Here is a 16,119-nt window from a genome sequence, read left to right on the forward strand (position 1 = left end):
CCTACTTCAGTTGCTTAAACTGGAGCCCTAGTCACTTTAATCATATCTTAATCGCATTAGCAACGCAACCTGTTGTTTGAGTTTTAAGTAATTCGTTTTTTAAAAAATATTTGTAGCTTAAGAGTAACGTCTATTTCTTGTATAATTACCTTTTACTTTCATAATTGTTCTCTCAAAGTATTTCTCCTAGTTTTAGTTATAAATGCTATCGTTACTAAACAAAGAGAAGCGAAATTAAGTACACAGTAAACTTTCAACCACAGCAGTCAGTAGTTATCCTCAGTTCCACATTAACGTCATGACTAACGGAACCTCAGAACCAATCAAATTGTAGAGCCGTGACTTTTCCAGCCAATCACAGCGCAGCTGGTGTGTCAACAGTATCCGCTAGGCAGTTTAGCATCAGGCTGAACGGGAAGCTAAGCTATAGAAACCTCTCTCGTCTTGTTTTGATTATGTGTTGAGCCTTAATTTTCTGAAGCTGCAGCCGGTCAAGTCTCTAACTGGAAGGTCAATTCCAATGGTAACGAATCTTGTCTTTGCCATCTTGTTTGTGTTGTAACTAGATAATCGTCGCAGGAGGGGGGCGCAAATGTCAGGTAACGTGGTGTTGATTTTAAAATCAGGCAATTAAGAGCGACATTAGCTGATGCGAGCCAATAAAACGTAAAGCAAAAGCCCCCAAGGCGAACAATGTACAAGATGTGGTCCAAATTTGATAAAAATTTTAGTGTCATATTGTTATTGTTAACATATCATTCATTTCCTGCAACTAGCACATTTTAACTTATTGCGACAAATGAGTTTTTCTGTCACATAAATGTTTTTCGTTCGTTTTATACTATATATTGTGGTTTGTGAGTTTAAACCTAAAATAATAATAATTCAAAAAATCCCCCCATCCACCGTTCGGTTACATTTGCCTCAATGTCTCTCACCGATTATGATTCATGCTTGTCTCACCCATGGATGTTAACCCCTCAGATGCAGTTCATGCTGCTGTTCAGCCGGCAGGGGAAGCTGCGGCTTCAGAAATGGTATGTCCCTCTGTCTGACAAGGAGAGGAAGAAGATCTCCAGGGATCTGGTCCAGACCATACTAGCCAGGAAGCCTAAGATGTGCAGCTTCCTGGAATGGAGAGACCTCAAGATTGTGTACAAAAGGTAGATGATGTAAAAAAAAAATAAAAAAAACTTTTTACATAACAGGTCCCAACTGTTGTTGCGATTTAGTATCAAAAGTTCTATTTTTATAGCTATAAACCTTAATGCCAGTGTGTTCTAATTCAGTCTGTAAGGTAAACAAAAGTGCTTTCACTAAACAGTAGTGCTGTATTGTCGTTTTATACAGGGACTACTTGGACACGCTTTTATTATTTCAGTCTAGTTTATTGTGTTTCAATATGTTCTGTTTTTACATTTTGTACATGCAAAACCTCTAAATATTGTAAATCAGTTCTTTGGATTGAGCAAAAATTACTCTAGCATTGACACATTCCTTTAAGCTGTGGAAAAAAAACAATAAAAGGCTAACTAAATCTTTTCCAAATGTCACTGTTGCATTTCCTGCCTTCATTGTTTTGTTTTGGGTTTTTTTTCTAGATATGCCAGTCTGTATTTCTGCTGTGCTGTCGAGGATCAGGATAATGAGCTGATCACTCTGGAAATTATTCACAGATATGTGGAGCTACTGGACAAATATTTTGGCAGTGTGAGTCACACAAACACAATGATGAAATCCTGTTACTGTAAGAAACAAAGTGTCCTTTGTATTTTTTATTATTATTATTATTATTATTATTATATATCTCTGCCATGCCATTCCCACACAGGTGTGTGAGCTGGATATCATCTTCAACTTTGAGAAGGCCTACTTCATCCTGGATGAGTTCCTGCTGGGCGGAGAAGCTCAGGAAACCTCCAAGAAGAACGTGCTGAAGGCCATCGAGCAGGCCGACCTGCTGCAGGAGGTACGATCGCTATTTGAACGGGTCCAGTAACACGTGGACATTCGAAGCAAAAGATGATTTAGCAAATTAGAAGTGCAAAATTGACTTCTAACAATAAAAGGTTTGCTTCGCTTTAAGGAAATCCCCATCATTAAAGTTTGTAACTAGAAATTCTTTCCACGAAGAAGAAACCTGTAGTCATTACCTCGTAGAAATTCTTTGTGTATCTATTAAAAGAATTTCCCTTGGCAGTGAACCAAACAGAAGGGTCGCTGTGGCATGTTGAGGCATTGCATTTTCCAATGTGCAGCCATCTGCACCTGCTGCCATCTGTTTATTCTAAGCCTGCGGCTCTTGAATTAAACCTCCCCCTCCTCCTCGACGCGCCGCCTGTTTGTGGTGGTGTCCGGCTACGGCCACTTCAAGTTGACAGATTCCCGTCTCAGTGATTTTTATTTTTAGCAAAGCATGCGACGCTGTTGTTGTCGTGGCTCACTATGAAGGCCCGCATGGTTATTACTATTAATTACACTCACAGTAGAAATGCAGAAGATATGTTTTTGTTTCTCCCCTGCAGGAAGCCGAGGCACCGCGGAGCGTGTTGGAAGAAATCGGGCTGACATAGATCACGCCGCCGCCGCCGCCGCTTCTTGCTGCGACCCACAGATGCAGATCTGTCCACATCCACGTCTTTGTGTCCTTTCCTGTCCAGTGTCGGTGTTGTATGTATGTAATCAGCATCATTGTACTGCTCTGTACTGTAACGATCATTCAGTGTGGTGCCAAATGTAGTGTTTGTGTGTCTCCGCTGTCCCGACTTCCTGTAAAGTATCCCATAGTGTTTCTCCCAACCTCTTAACTCAACAGAGAAAATGTAGCACTAACATCACAACTCCAGCATGTTTAGATCCTCCTTTGATCATTGTTTGCACAATTAGTAATTAAGACTTTTTAAGTGCTCCTGGTGCCTCTTGCATACTACAAACACCAGGAAGGTTAATGCAGCGAAAAGCTGTTCTTTTAGGCGTTTTCTGAATCCTCGGCTGTACAAATTGTTCGCCGTTACAAAGTCCTGGTCCTTTTGGTTTTCACTAAAGCAAAGTAAGTCAATTCAGCAAACTTTGGGGAGGGTGTGGTTTAAAATCATTTGACCACTGCATGTGCAGTCTTGGTAATAAATCTTATACTAAAATGCATTTGTTGGGTTTAAATGCTTGTCTCAAAGAACATGAGAAGTTTCCATTTTGTTCCATTTGTTGTTTTTTTTTTGTTTGTTTTTACATAAAATGCAGACACTCTATTGTAAAGTATTCCTGTAGTATGAGGCACCAACTTAGGTCAGTATTTCAGTACCCTTTGTACCTGTGTAGATCACAGCATCAGTATTGTTTTCTGTGTTCATTTGGACTTTTCACAGATATGAACCGTTTACATATGTTGGGACTTTGTGGTCTTTGATTTTGCAGCGGCTCGCTAAGCTTTCTGTTCTCTGTATTGCTGTTTTCGTCACGAGTATGGATCATCATATCTCCTTTATGAAAGGGTTCAAAGTGAAATATGTTACATTTCTGTGATCAATCTTCACTGGGTCTCTTCTCCAAGTCTTCAGGACAGGATAGTGACTTAAAAATAACAGCTTCATAACCACTGATAAAAGGTTTGGTTCGTTCTTCGACTCACCTGTGACCAAAGAACACTGTGTTTAACCTTCTTAATGGCGTCTAAAAGAGAATGCCATAAAAAAAGGGACTTCTAACAAAGTATGTGGGTACTATTTGATTACAGATGACTGTATTTTATATTCCTATCTCACAACTACGTAAACTTTGTGGAATAGTAATTATGAGCATACGAGATGCAAAGATATCCAAACAGGTGTTTAATGCAGAAGAACAAGATGGATGCTCATCTTAGCCAATGCGTGTTTCTTTTCTGCAGTCTCAACCCCATTATTTGAACAAAACCATCCTTGATTTGAGCTGAATGACTTGTTTTATATTTAACACTGCCAACAGTTTTTCTTAAATCTGAAACAATAAATGTATTCAAGGACAACCAATTCTGATGTTTTTCTTTCTACTGAAGAGCCAGGAAGTGCTTCAAATCCCAATACCAAGCATTTATTTTAAAATGTATCCAAGTTATTCACGTGTCTACGAGCTAAGCCGCGCTTAAAAAGCTGTCTGAATTGTGTTATGAAATATATTTGACCATTTCATAACATAATCTGAACAACACAGAGTCTGTAAAAAGCCTTCACCAGAAAGATATTACTTAATCCATGAAGCATCCATGAAATGTTTACGGTATTGATGTTTACACTACTTATTCTGATGATGCTAGCAGTGAATGACTGATTTTAAAGACGAAATTAAGAAATGTCCCCGTTTTCTGTCGGTTCAGTCTTGATTTCAGCAGAGGCCTCGATTTTCACCTCCGAATCCAAATCGTTCTGACCAGCACATTTTTCCTGAGTTCCCTCTTCTTCTTTAAGGCCTCCACTCAGACTTTGTGTTGAAGTCTCTTCCTCTGAGTCTTTCTCACTTCCAGACTCCGTGGAGGAATGTGTCTTTTCAGATGAGAGCCTTTTCTTTTTGTGTTTCTTTTTGCTCTTCTTGCTTTTTTTGGAGCGTTTGTGATGACGGTGGGGTTTTGTACCATCAGAAAGACTTTTCTCTGATATCTTTGGGCTTCTTTCTCTGCTTTCTTTGTGTCTCTTTCTTTCTCTACTTGTGCTTCTTGATCTCTCCCTTGTTTCTCTTTGAGGTTCCCCGTCATCGCCTCTGTCTCTGTATTTATTCTCCCCCTCTTTATCTCTACGCTGCTCTCTGTCTCTGCTTCTGCTCCTTGATCTGTCCCTACTCTTGCTCCTACTCCTGCTCCGGCGCCGGTCCGTCCTCCTGTCGCTGTGTCGCGATCTAGAAGACCACCTGTCTTCTCTGCGCTGGTGGGACGTCCTCCTCTCTCTGCTCCTGCTCCTCTCCCGGTCGTCCTCCCACCGTCTGTGGGATCGCTCTGATCTTGCCGGGCTCCGGCTGCAGCGGCGCTGCCTCCACGGTCGCTCCCTGTGGCGCTCCGAATGCCACTCGGCCCTGCGACTCCCCCTGATGCTGCGATCGGGGGACATCTGGAGGTCCCTGTCGGCCTCCCAGAATTCGTTGCCCGGGTTTCGAAATACGTGCAGAAAGTTACAGTTTTTGCCTTTAGGGCACTTCTGTCTGTCAAACAGTCCTAACGAGAGAGGAAAAAAAAAAATCATGAAACAGTCAACGCACTGAAACGAATGTTGTTTCTCCGTCCTTAGGGAGACACGTGAAAGCTAGCTCACCACATATGGCGTTCTTCCACCGTGTAACAGGACAGATCTCACACTGAAGCTGCCGGCCTGCATACCACCTCCCGTTGAACTTCACAAAGGCCTCTTTGCACAGCTCCTCTCTGGGCACGAAGCCAAGACACAGGACATGTAAAGGCTTCATACCACTTGAGCTTTTTAACGAATTGTCTTCACAGCCGCAAATTTAACATGTTTTATTCTAGATCAAGTCTGACATAAAAGAAGAATGGAAAAAACAAACATCTAGTAACCCGCAAACTGATAGGCTTTTGGGATACGGCTCAACAAAGAGGTTCAACAAAGTGTTGACACAGAGAGTTGAATATAAATACACGCCATACTTTTTAGATTTTGAAGCCAGGTATAATTTTCTTTCCACTTCACAATTATCACTTATCCTGTGCACTATATCGCATAAAATCTCAACAAAAAGCAGAATTAAGCAGCTTGGAAAGACAAAACGAGTAACTTACGTGTCAAACTGAACGTAAACATTCCCTCTCAGATGTGGTTCATGATTGCAGCAGACCTAAGAGAAGAATGATCAGCGTACGTTACAAACTACAATAACTAAAAAAATCTGGTTTTCAGACCATTAAATACATTTTCAGTGAACACTCTTGTCTCCCGTCACCTTGAACTGCACCACTTTGCCGATGCTCTTGAACTCCGGCAGAACGTCGTGGTAAAACTCGAGGAAAGACTCCAGCAGCTCCTCCTCGCTGTGCTCCAAACAGGCATCCATGTCGTAATCGTCCCGCCGCGACTCCTCCATCCCAAACGTCTTGAACATACCGCGGACCAGCAGGGTCGGGCTGGAAGTCGGATACATGTGCTTCCGAGAACACCTGCGCTTACGGATTGAAATAAATGAACAATTACAAAGAATAGTCCGTTTAGGTAAAGTATTACTGGCAATATATTTTAGATTTAACTGATATGCTATATTTTTAAAATAAATAAAAAGACACAAACAGAACCTGTCTCCAAATCGGCATGCTCCTGTCTTCAGGAAAAAAGGGCAGTTGGCAACGTCTCGCTCTGTTCCGAAGTTTTCCGAGTTCGTCATTGCCGGAGCCTCGGGATTCATCCACGGTCCTCCATTCTCCAGCTAAAACAAGACAACAAACAAACATATGATCTACCTAGGAAGTCAAAAGACACATTTCAGCTTTGAGTCTTCAGTAGCAAAAAGAGCTGACCCTGGATTAAATACCACATTTTCTGTCTCCTACAGATACAAAAGGTTTCCTGCTCTTTTAAGTGACACATATGTTTTGTTTTTACCTGATTCTCGGCTTCATCCAACCTTTTCTGAACGGCCTCCTACAAATGTTTTAAACACACGATTTGTGAAAAACGTGAAGACGTCAACATACTGCAGCATATCTGTTATCGGGGGTTAAGAGTTCATTCACAAAGCCTGACAGGCACAGAAAAACAAAAAAAATCACCCAAGATATCAAGGAAACTTACAGATGTAGCAATCAATTTTACATACAGTCCCACACAAAGTAAAAGATACATTCTTGATGTGCAAGCTGAAGGTGTAAGCTTTTTTTTTCTCTTTGAGTGTGTCTTAGGTAAGGAACATGATGGTTGCTTGTGCCACAAAGTCAAGGAAAAGTAATAATCATTCACAGAGCAAAAATGTGTTCATCTGATGAACTTATTGTATTTTTTTTTTGATAAGTTAGCAGCCGAGGATATATTGCTTTTATTTTCTATCCTCCTGGAGTCCGTTTCACCTCTCTGTCGCGCTTCTCCCGCTGCTTCTGCTCCTTTTCCTCTTCTTCTCTCCTCTGTTGGGCCTCCCATTCCTCCCTTATCATTCGCTGTGAATTCAAGAACAGTGACCATTTGAAGTCTGCATCTATGACATAGATCGCTTATCCATTTTGCCCGTTCGCTCACCAGTATCCACAGAATTTGTGTTTGACGGGTGCAAAATAAACTGCACAAGTCACATTTATTGTATATAACATAGCAAAACAACAAAAAAAAAGCAATGGGAAATATTACCGTTTTCTGCCAGGAAAATAGTTCTAAGCCCAACTTATTTATTGTTCAAATATGGTGGAAAAAGGAGAGAAAAAAACAACTAGTGCGTTTTCTGACAGCAACAAATTTGTGCAAACTGGCAACTTAGCTTCTTCCTTTCTACCTCAACAGGAAATTACCTCCTCCTCCTCCACCTCATCAGGAAATTACCTCCTCCTCCTCTTTTCTTTTCCTTGCAGCTTCCTCCCTCTCTGTCCTCAGCCTGAATTCCTCCTGAGCCAGCCTCTCTCTTTCCAGCCACTCTTCATGTTGTCGCTGTCTGAAAAAAATATACACAGGATACAGTTGAGGACTGATTTACTGAAGTTTTTGGCAGCTGCAGGACACCAGAGACAGAAGTGTTGACCTACCTTTCATCCTCAGCAGCCTTGTCCCCCTCACTATCTCCTTCATTCACCTCACCCTCTTCTTCAGCGTCATTTTTCAATTCTACAATAAAGCAACAAGAGACTCAGAGACTCCCATCAAGGCAACGACGAAATGAATGTTGTCAATAAGTCTTAATAGGGTTTGTACCACATTCTCTGGCTTGAGCAAGAGCTTGTCGTTTGCGTCTTCTTCTCTCCTTCCTCTGTGCAACTCTTCGCTGCTTCTGACTGTAAGTGTAAAAAAACAGCAACAAAACAGTAGCATAAATACATCACACAGCTGTAATAGAAGAGCCGTAGAGACAGTAGGCTCGACTCTGCTGGAAAGAATTGACTAGATGATATGTTCCTATGTTGATGGACTGCATGAACAGGGTGATGACAACCGACATGCTTCAACGTGCTTTTGAAAATTGCCCGGTCCAGGGCAGCGAGTTTTTATTTAAATAACTGGTCGACTTGTGTTTACAATTTAGCTTTTATTTACTACTTATTTTAACAAGATAAAAGAAGTAGAGTTTCAAACCTTAATGTAGAAGTAGAGACAAGAGGAGTAGTGGAGGCTGCCATTGAAGCTAGCAGCTGCTAGCTAAGCTAACGTTAGCAAACAACTCTATTTTAGAACGGGTTTTAATACTCTCCCTGATTAAGCTGCGAGTTTTTATCAAGGCCTTAGCTAGTATAATCATAATATGTACGTAATTGTACAATGAAAAGAAATGCGATTATTCAATGTCTGTTGGCTACAGGCGAACTAGTATTTTTCTTCTTTCTCGTTTGTTGGCGGTTTGTAAGCAACCTTGTGGTGCTTTACCGCCACCAACTGGCTTGGAGTAAACCACTATGTCACTGATACCAAATAAACCACATAATATTAAAATATGCAGTGGCTCTAATCCTGCACTATAAATAACTCCAAAATTAAATCAGCTGATTTTTTTCATTTCTGATTACAACTTATTTTTATGAAGTCTTATAATTAGTATTTCCCTCTCATTCACTTAGTATAGTCAAAAAATTTATGTTTTACTGTTTCTACTCTCCAAAAATCAGAGCAGGCAGAATCATGTGCAAATGACAGAAAGAGGCTCTGGAAAGTATTTCCTTTTTTATCATCCAAAGAATAAATAAACAAAATAATCATTTAAGCATTTTAAATAAAAAATAATGTTTTCAGTAGTTATTCTCATAAAATCCCATTTATATTCTTATCTTGCACTGTTTATTTGCCATCAAAATACTTTACAATGAACACACACACACACACACACACACACACACACAAATGTTTAAAAATCTGCAATTTATCAAATATTTATTTTTACAAAAACCTGCCCACAACAGTTATTTGACCAATTCAATCATTTAAAAGATTGCTCTGGGGAATACAGTCATTATAGTGACTGACTTTGGATGGACATGTAGAATTTATGCAAACAAAAAGACATCAGAGCTAAAAAATATATGTTCCTGTCCATTTTTTTAAAACAATGGGAAACAAGTCCATTTTAATTTAAATCAATAGATAAAGTAGCATTTGAACATCCTTGCATTGAAGTTGTCCATAAATCTGTGTGTTTTTTTCCATATTGAGGTGATAATGTGGTATTTGCAAGGAATGCATTAGCAAGTGGTTCTGAATTATATTGAGAATTGGATTTAAATGGAAAGACACAAATACACAAATTATTTCTTTGCCAATTCAAATCCTAAGCCCATAAAGCAAATACTTAGGTAGACAAAAACACAGAATATATTATGACAAATAGTTTAAAAACCACAAACATGTTTTTAACTACACAAAATACACTTCTTCACATTTACAGCATAAACTACCAGACATGGCACCGATTCAGTTTTCTGTTTAGCACACACTTTAAAGAGGGTGGAGGGACCCCAGCTCCACAGAAACTGTGGGTAAATGCAAATATAAATTAGGGCTTTGCAAGTTATTCTGGCGTTTTTAAAGGCATCCTTGCACTCTGTAGTGTGCCTCGTCTGTTTCAGAGGTGCAGAGTCATTGTTTTTTTTTTGCTCCCTTTGGCTTGAGGAAGAAGGCTGGTTGCGTGCAGCAACGGTAGCACAGAGCATGAGGCACAAGAGCATACAGGACATTAACAAGCAAGAAGACAGGCTGACTGTCAGCCGGTACTCTGTAAGAGAACGGTGTCCGTGTGTGAAGGGATGCACCAATGTGAGAGAACTGGGCCTGTAAAACAGAGCAGAAAAGGACGAAATGAGAGATAAATTACAGCGAGGAACAAGCAGGGACATACTGCTAGGACTTTAAAAGAATTACATGAAACTTGAGACATTTAAGGATGTAAAAGGCAAAGTTAAAGCAAACGAGATTTATAAATGCTGTTGCCTTTTCAAAAACCAGTCAAAAAACAAACAACAAAAAAAACACAATGTCCAGAATCATTGTCATTATAACCTGATATGCTTAACAAAAGAGTTTTTCATGGCAGAAAGGGCAAACACTGGAAAGTCTAGACATGGGATGCGGATACACTCCTTCCAAAGAAAGCAGATATTTTTTAAAACAGTGGGCTGAGAATGAAACCTTGAGGAACACCATCTGTGCTATTTGAATTTATAGGCGCCATATGACACTAAATAGTTCTTCTTACTGGCAAGTGAGACTTGACCCAAAGTAGTGCATCTCAAAGAAAATTATCCTGAACTTTCAATCAGTATGTTTTTTTTTTTTTAAATCATAACAAAATGCAACATTGAACTGAGATCTGATGAAAGTTTCGAATGCATCACTGACCAGATGTATCTTCCAAGTGATTTGGTGAGGCTGAAAACTGGATTTGAAAAGTATTTTTTATAATATAAAAAATGCTTTAAAAATGGAATTAATATGGCATTGTCATAAATCATAATTATATGGGAAGCCTGGGGTCCAGTATTTTCTTTTCAGTATTGCCACATATTAAACTTCAGCACAGTCTATGTTTTCCATGTGAAATGAAGGGTTAACACAACAGGAGAAGATGATGTAATTACAGCTAATATTTTCTGTTAGTAAGCCATTGGATCTAGACGTGTCGTTGTTGACATACCCCCAAATAATTTGAAATGTAACTAAACCCTCCCTGTCATCTTTTCTAATTAAGCTACTGAAAATGGACGTGTTTCATAGCAACCAGGCCTTCGGGACCATCAGTGCTCCTTTTTATAGCCCCCGCTGAACAGTTGACATTTAAGTGAATACCACCAATACCACCATTCCTCTCGGTCTGAAGTCACCTTCTACCCTTAGTCCCACTGCTGAGTGACGTGGCGGCTTGGAGCTCAAACACAATAGCTGCTTTGTACGGCGGAGATGAGAGTGGTGCACTAGCTGCTGCCGCCAATCTTCACAGCGTTCCAATTTTAGATATGAATAGATGTCTCTATTGTGCTCACTGGTTAATTCACCAAAGAACAAGTCAATGAGTCCAGAAACATTAAAGTAGAAAAAGTTAAAGAATAACCAAAATGTCACCATGAAGTCACTCTTTTTCTGGCATCTGGTCAAAATCCTTTCCTTTTCCCACAGAACTCTTTAACCTCTGTGTAATAAGACCAAAACTATTACACTGACATATTAACTCACTATTTTATATGAAGACACAAACTTAACACAGAAACGGATACAATAAAAAAAAAACACCCTGATTAAAGGTGGATAGTTGAAGCCCTTTCAGTAACATTCACAAATGTGGCAGTTGAAGACTTCCTGTTTGCTCAACTTAAATCTTTTACACAACCTCCATAAATAGCCTGTAAATAAAGTGAGAGGCTGCCCAACTCTATTGCCACATAACCTCTGCAATACATTCACTTTTAGGTGATCTGTTTAAGGAAATAAGATGTTTCTTCGGCTGGTTTTGTCTATTTTTACTAAAGGGTCAAGTGGGGTGAACAAAATTAAGTCGTTTATTGTCGATTTTGTCTGTTCAACAAAACTGACCAGCTTCTTTGCATCAACACAGCATAACACTGCTACCGCCATGTTTCTCCATGGGGATGCTTTAAGGGTGATGTGCAGCATTAGATTTCCACCACACAGCATTTGGTTGTGGACCAAAAAGTTAGATTTTTCTCATCTGACCTACTTCTTCCAAATGTTTGGTGTGTTCCCCACAAGGTTTGTGACCAACTTTAGCAATGATTGTTAAATGATTGTTTTCTTACTGCTCTTCCATAAAGACCAGATTTGTGGAGATAATAAATAGTTGTCCCTAAACTGTCTGGTATGTCTTTAAGTATTCTTGAATACTTCCTGTTGGTCTCTCACATAAAATCCATCAAAATGCCTGACTGTTTGTGTTTGTAACATGAAATGAAAATAAAAGATAATAACACTTTTGAAATCCTCTGTGTGTGCAAACAAGTTACTACTTCCAGCTGTCCTCAAAATGATCAGTGTTACCTACCTGAGCCAGAGCACCTGAGTGCACAAGAGTCAGATCTGGCACCCATTCACATCCTGGGACCAACAACCCATACAGGGCGATGATGTAGTAGGGTCCAGAATACAGCATGCTCACTAGCATCTGGGGAATGTGAATGCAGTTTAAGACATTAATCGAGATGTGTTTGGACGATGTTTTATCATATTTCATGTCACTGAGTTACCTGGACTTTGGGGTAGGCGGAGGGATCTTTTAGGTACGGCTCAAACTGCTGGGTGTAGTACTCACACCATTTACTGGGACAGTCCAGAACGACCTTCAAAAACAAACACGGGCCACTGATGAATCATTTCATCAGTCCAGGATTTACACTTGTTGATCCTTTCACAGTTTCTTACCAAGCCTCTGAAGACACAAAAGGCCAAAGCTGGGATGAGGTAGACGATAAACAGCAAATCCAGAGGTCTCTGGAGCACGTTTGTCCGCTGTGATTCCTGAATGCTCTGAAAAATGACATTCAACTGGTTTTCAGCTGTCTGTGCTCCTGACATGAGCATCTACAGCTTAATGCACTTTGCTGTCTTCATCATTGAGAGAAAATGACCAAAATGACCAAAGATCACCACTGAGATCAGAGCCGTTGATGAAAAAGTTACATCAGCAATTTGTTCTCTTATTTTCTGGAGTAGGATCTATACACATAATGGGTGTATAGGTTGTTATATTTAGGTTCAGATATAAAAATAACTAAGCATTTTTACATATGAGCAAAACCTGTCAATTTGGTTCTATTTTCCTTAATAATATGAATTAACCAATGGAAGTATAAATCTGCAGTCATCAGTGCTTACTAAATTAGAGGTTTAAGATAAGTATGATGACCTGGAAGAATTTAATCTTCAATTAAATGTATTATTATTATTATTATTATTATTATTATTATATTGCCTTCCACTTATTAACAGAGTGGGTGGCAGGGCTTTGCTGTTCCTTGTTATAGAGGCTGTTAGCTACAGACATGTTCTTGCTGTTTGTATTTTTAAGTTTGGAGTGAAAATGTGCAGAAATAAAAGTTCATTTTAAACTGCTTCTGTTTCCTTTGTCTTTTATTTTTGTGTCAGAAATGCTAAAGTGTTGCTTTTTATAAGACAAAGTCAGCATGTGAAAGAAATTTGTGATATAGCCTATTCTCATTTTGACCACTTATTTCAGACAGAGATTCACATTACGAGCACAAATCTGCTTCACATTTATGTTCAGATTGTTACAGCTGAGTCTGAGAATCATAGTTTTTCCATATGTAATTAATTTTGAGGCAATGTAATGCCTATATGTTATAATTAGCACCATTTCCCTGAATGTTTATCCCTGGAACTTAATTACCCCGTGTTTTCCATCGCTCCCTCCAGATCAGATTCGACTTCTCTTTAGTTCTGCCAAGAACTCAATAAACTTGTAGGTTTTGTTTCCATTGTGCAAAAGAATCACTGAGGAACTAATAACCACACTTCATAAAAATCCAAGCTAACCCTTTGAAATCTGTTATTTATTCACATTCTGCGTGGGTTTGGTGGGTTTTTTGAAAAATCAAAGGCAAAAATCGTTTTTTTGCCTTTGATTGGTTAACCCTAAAAGTCCTACAATATTATTTTGACCACAGAATTTACTCCTTGTGTCTTCACAGACAGCCGGAGGCAGAAGTCATTGGTATAAACTATTTTACACTACAAAAAGGATTAACTGCAGTGGAGTTTAATTGTTTAGCAGCCTATAACATTCATTTTCTACCCCAGTAGTGTGTTTTTTTCACTTGGAACTACAGTGAAATGCTGATGTTGATGAATGTTGTGGTGAATCAGTCTGCTTTCTGGAAACGTTTACTTCTGTGTCTTATATCGTATGCGGAGAGTATTTAGCAGAAGTTGTGATAAAGAGTACACAATGAGATTTGACTGTAGCAGACGACTCAAGTCATCTGTTCAAGTGAGTCAAAAGCAGCACCGCATGTAGAATAATTGAGGATGTGCAGAGGAATCTGGTAACTTACCGTTAACTGGGCATCGTGTGTAGAGGGTTGACTAAAGATCCGGAAACAAGCCCAAACAGACACTGAGATATAAAGCATGTGGAGGACGAAGAGAGGAGTGACTTGGCTACCATATTTTCCTGGAAAAAATAGACATAACAAGATAACGTATCACTGTGAGAAACACAGACTCACTTGAGAATTAAGAGTTGCCCATCTAAAGATACCCCTATTATTTTTGGTATTCTTACCCACAGCGTTCCCAAGAATGTAGACCATGGTGCGCATGACAAAAGAACCCATCCAGTACAGTCCAATCGCTCGGTAACTGTCCCTGCACAAACCATACAAGTCCGCTGTTATTACTGCCGGAACCACATGTACCGACACACACTTGGATGGACAGGTCATACCCCCAGGTAATGGCAGCAACCATAAGCAGATACATAAGATAATGCACACAGCCATCCCAATAGGAAATCATATGTCCATGTGCTGTATTAATGTGTGGTTCTGCCTGCAACACAGAGATTTATCTGTAAAATCTATACGGGGAAACATTTCTGTGAGCCACACACTGTACGCACAGCGGTTTTTACCTCTTTGAGGTAAAACGTCACAAAGCCATCAATGATGTTGTCTTGCTCCAGCCCAATGATCAGGTTCACCACGCTCAGGAATGCCAACACTGCATACACTGCATTGAAATCTTTAGTTAGTTGATTAGTAAACAATAATAATAATAATAATAATAATAATAATCATTTTTGTGGTCATGAATAACAAAGTAGTGGATATATTAAGCAGAAAAGGTGTTAAGAGTCAAGACAAGTAAGTCATACCATAGAAAAGAGGATCAACAGGAGCCTTCTTCTTGAGCATAAAACGAACTGAAGTGGTCAGAATGAGGAGTCCTGTGCACCCAGCGAAGAAGAAAGCTTCTGCACTGAATATTAAGCAAACATTCTGATGTTTAGAATAAAACAATTTTAATAACACTACTACACAGACATTTACAGTTTTGCAGTCGCCAAACCGAGTTAGCAGAAATTTTACTTACCTGCTGTTGTAAATGAAAGAATTTAATAAATAGCAGAAAGGGATGGACATCAGTGAGAGCATGAACACCCCCGTCCCCGCAGAAGCGCTCATTGTTGAACGTCTGGGGCTTTCTTGAAGAGAAAATAAAATCAACAGAAATCAGCTCCAGAAAAGTCTCCGACTAGTCTGTGTCATGTTTGGAAAAAAGGGCTTTGTTGCAGTCATCAAACTTTCAGTCCTGCTTTCACTTGCGGGCTCAGTCTTGTCCCTCTCGTCTTTCTGGATCATGAATGAGTTTTGTTTTTTTTTTTTTTTTCCTTTTTCTTTTTTACCTCTTACCAACGTTAAGGGGCGCTCTCGTACACAACTGCTCATGCTCAGTGAGGCGGACAATCGGCCATGTTTCATGCTAATCAGACAGTTGCAGGAAACAATGCGACCAGGTTAATTTTTCATTATTGTGAGACTATATACTTTTTAAAAACAAAAAACACCGACATCTAGTTGTTGACTATAAAAATCGACAAACACGGCATCATTTCCAAAAGTGCCGCTTTATAATAAAGAAAGGCCAATAAACATTTACACACTATGATTCAAAGCAGTTACGTAATATGAACAAAAGCATAAAGCAAAAAGATACCTGTAATTCCAATCTTGAGTCAATAATGTATCATGCACAGACTTAAATTTCAGGGTTAAATAAATACATGTTAAAAATCGTTGTCTTAGAAGAATCTTTAATTATTTCAATATTTAAGAATTTCATATATCCACATATTTAATGTATGCAATATAAAAGTGCACGTAATATAAATAAACATTAAAATTGAGCAACAGACATTTATTTATTTATTATTACTTTGTTTAAATTCTTGTTGATGAATGAGTGCAGAAAGTTGGTGGAACTACACGGAGGAGCCCACCAG

At 39.2% G+C, this 16,119-nt stretch overlaps 3 protein-coding genes across 4 annotated transcripts; 1 reads left to right on the plus strand and 2 right to left on the minus strand.

Moving 5' to 3' along the window:
• Window positions 1-360: 360 nt before the first annotated feature.
• LOC103143570 (adaptor related protein complex 1 subunit sigma 2) lies at window positions 361-3,578 on the plus strand. Its single transcript, XM_007560163.2, has 5 exons — window positions 361-523; window positions 985-1,163; window positions 1,602-1,710; window positions 1,832-1,969; window positions 2,526-3,578. The coding sequence occupies exons 1-5, from the start codon at window positions 521-523 to the stop codon at window positions 2,571-2,573; spliced, it is 477 nt and encodes a 158-aa protein (XP_007560225.1). The 5' UTR covers window positions 361-520; the 3' UTR covers window positions 2,574-3,578.
• On the minus strand, window positions 3,521-8,511 carry zrsr2 (zinc finger (CCCH type), RNA-binding motif and serine/arginine rich 2). Of its 2 annotated transcripts, XM_007560167.2 has the most exons (11): window positions 8,241-8,511; window positions 7,863-7,942; window positions 7,697-7,775; window positions 7,497-7,605; window positions 7,034-7,120; window positions 6,573-6,611; window positions 6,266-6,396; window positions 5,920-6,133; window positions 5,759-5,814; window positions 5,277-5,386; window positions 3,521-5,179 (listed from the first exon to the last, which is right to left on the minus strand). In XM_007560167.2, the coding sequence occupies exons 1-11, from the start codon at window positions 8,282-8,284 to the stop codon at window positions 4,320-4,322; spliced, it is 1,809 nt and encodes a 602-aa protein (XP_007560229.1). In that variant the 5' UTR covers window positions 8,285-8,511; the 3' UTR covers window positions 3,521-4,319. The 2 variants fall into 2 exon arrangements, with proteins under 2 accessions (XP_007560229.1, XP_016530867.1); XM_016675381.1 differs by lacking the exons at window positions 7,697-7,775; window positions 7,863-7,942; window positions 8,241-8,511 and having other exon boundaries at window positions 7,034-7,449; window positions 7,481-7,520.
• Window positions 8,512-9,002: 491 nt separating this feature from the next.
• LOC103143573 (transmembrane 6 superfamily member 1) lies at window positions 9,003-15,480 on the minus strand. The gene is made up of 10 exons (XM_007560168.2): window positions 15,210-15,480; window positions 14,992-15,095; window positions 14,749-14,846; window positions 14,563-14,666; window positions 14,401-14,483; window positions 14,171-14,289; window positions 12,522-12,626; window positions 12,347-12,439; window positions 12,145-12,264; window positions 9,003-9,923 (listed from the first exon to the last, which is right to left on the minus strand). The coding sequence occupies exons 1-10, from the start codon at window positions 15,299-15,301 to the stop codon at window positions 9,732-9,734; spliced, it is 1,110 nt and encodes a 369-aa protein (XP_007560230.1). The 5' UTR covers window positions 15,302-15,480; the 3' UTR covers window positions 9,003-9,731.
• Between the last annotated feature and the right edge of the window lie 639 nt (window positions 15,481-16,119).

Source organism: Poecilia formosa, unplaced genomic scaffold, assembly GCF_000485575.1.
Source record: "Poecilia formosa unplaced genomic scaffold, Poecilia_formosa-5.1.2 Scaffold113, whole genome shotgun sequence".
NCBI lineage: Eukaryota > Metazoa > Chordata > Actinopteri > Cyprinodontiformes > Poeciliidae > Poecilia > Poecilia formosa.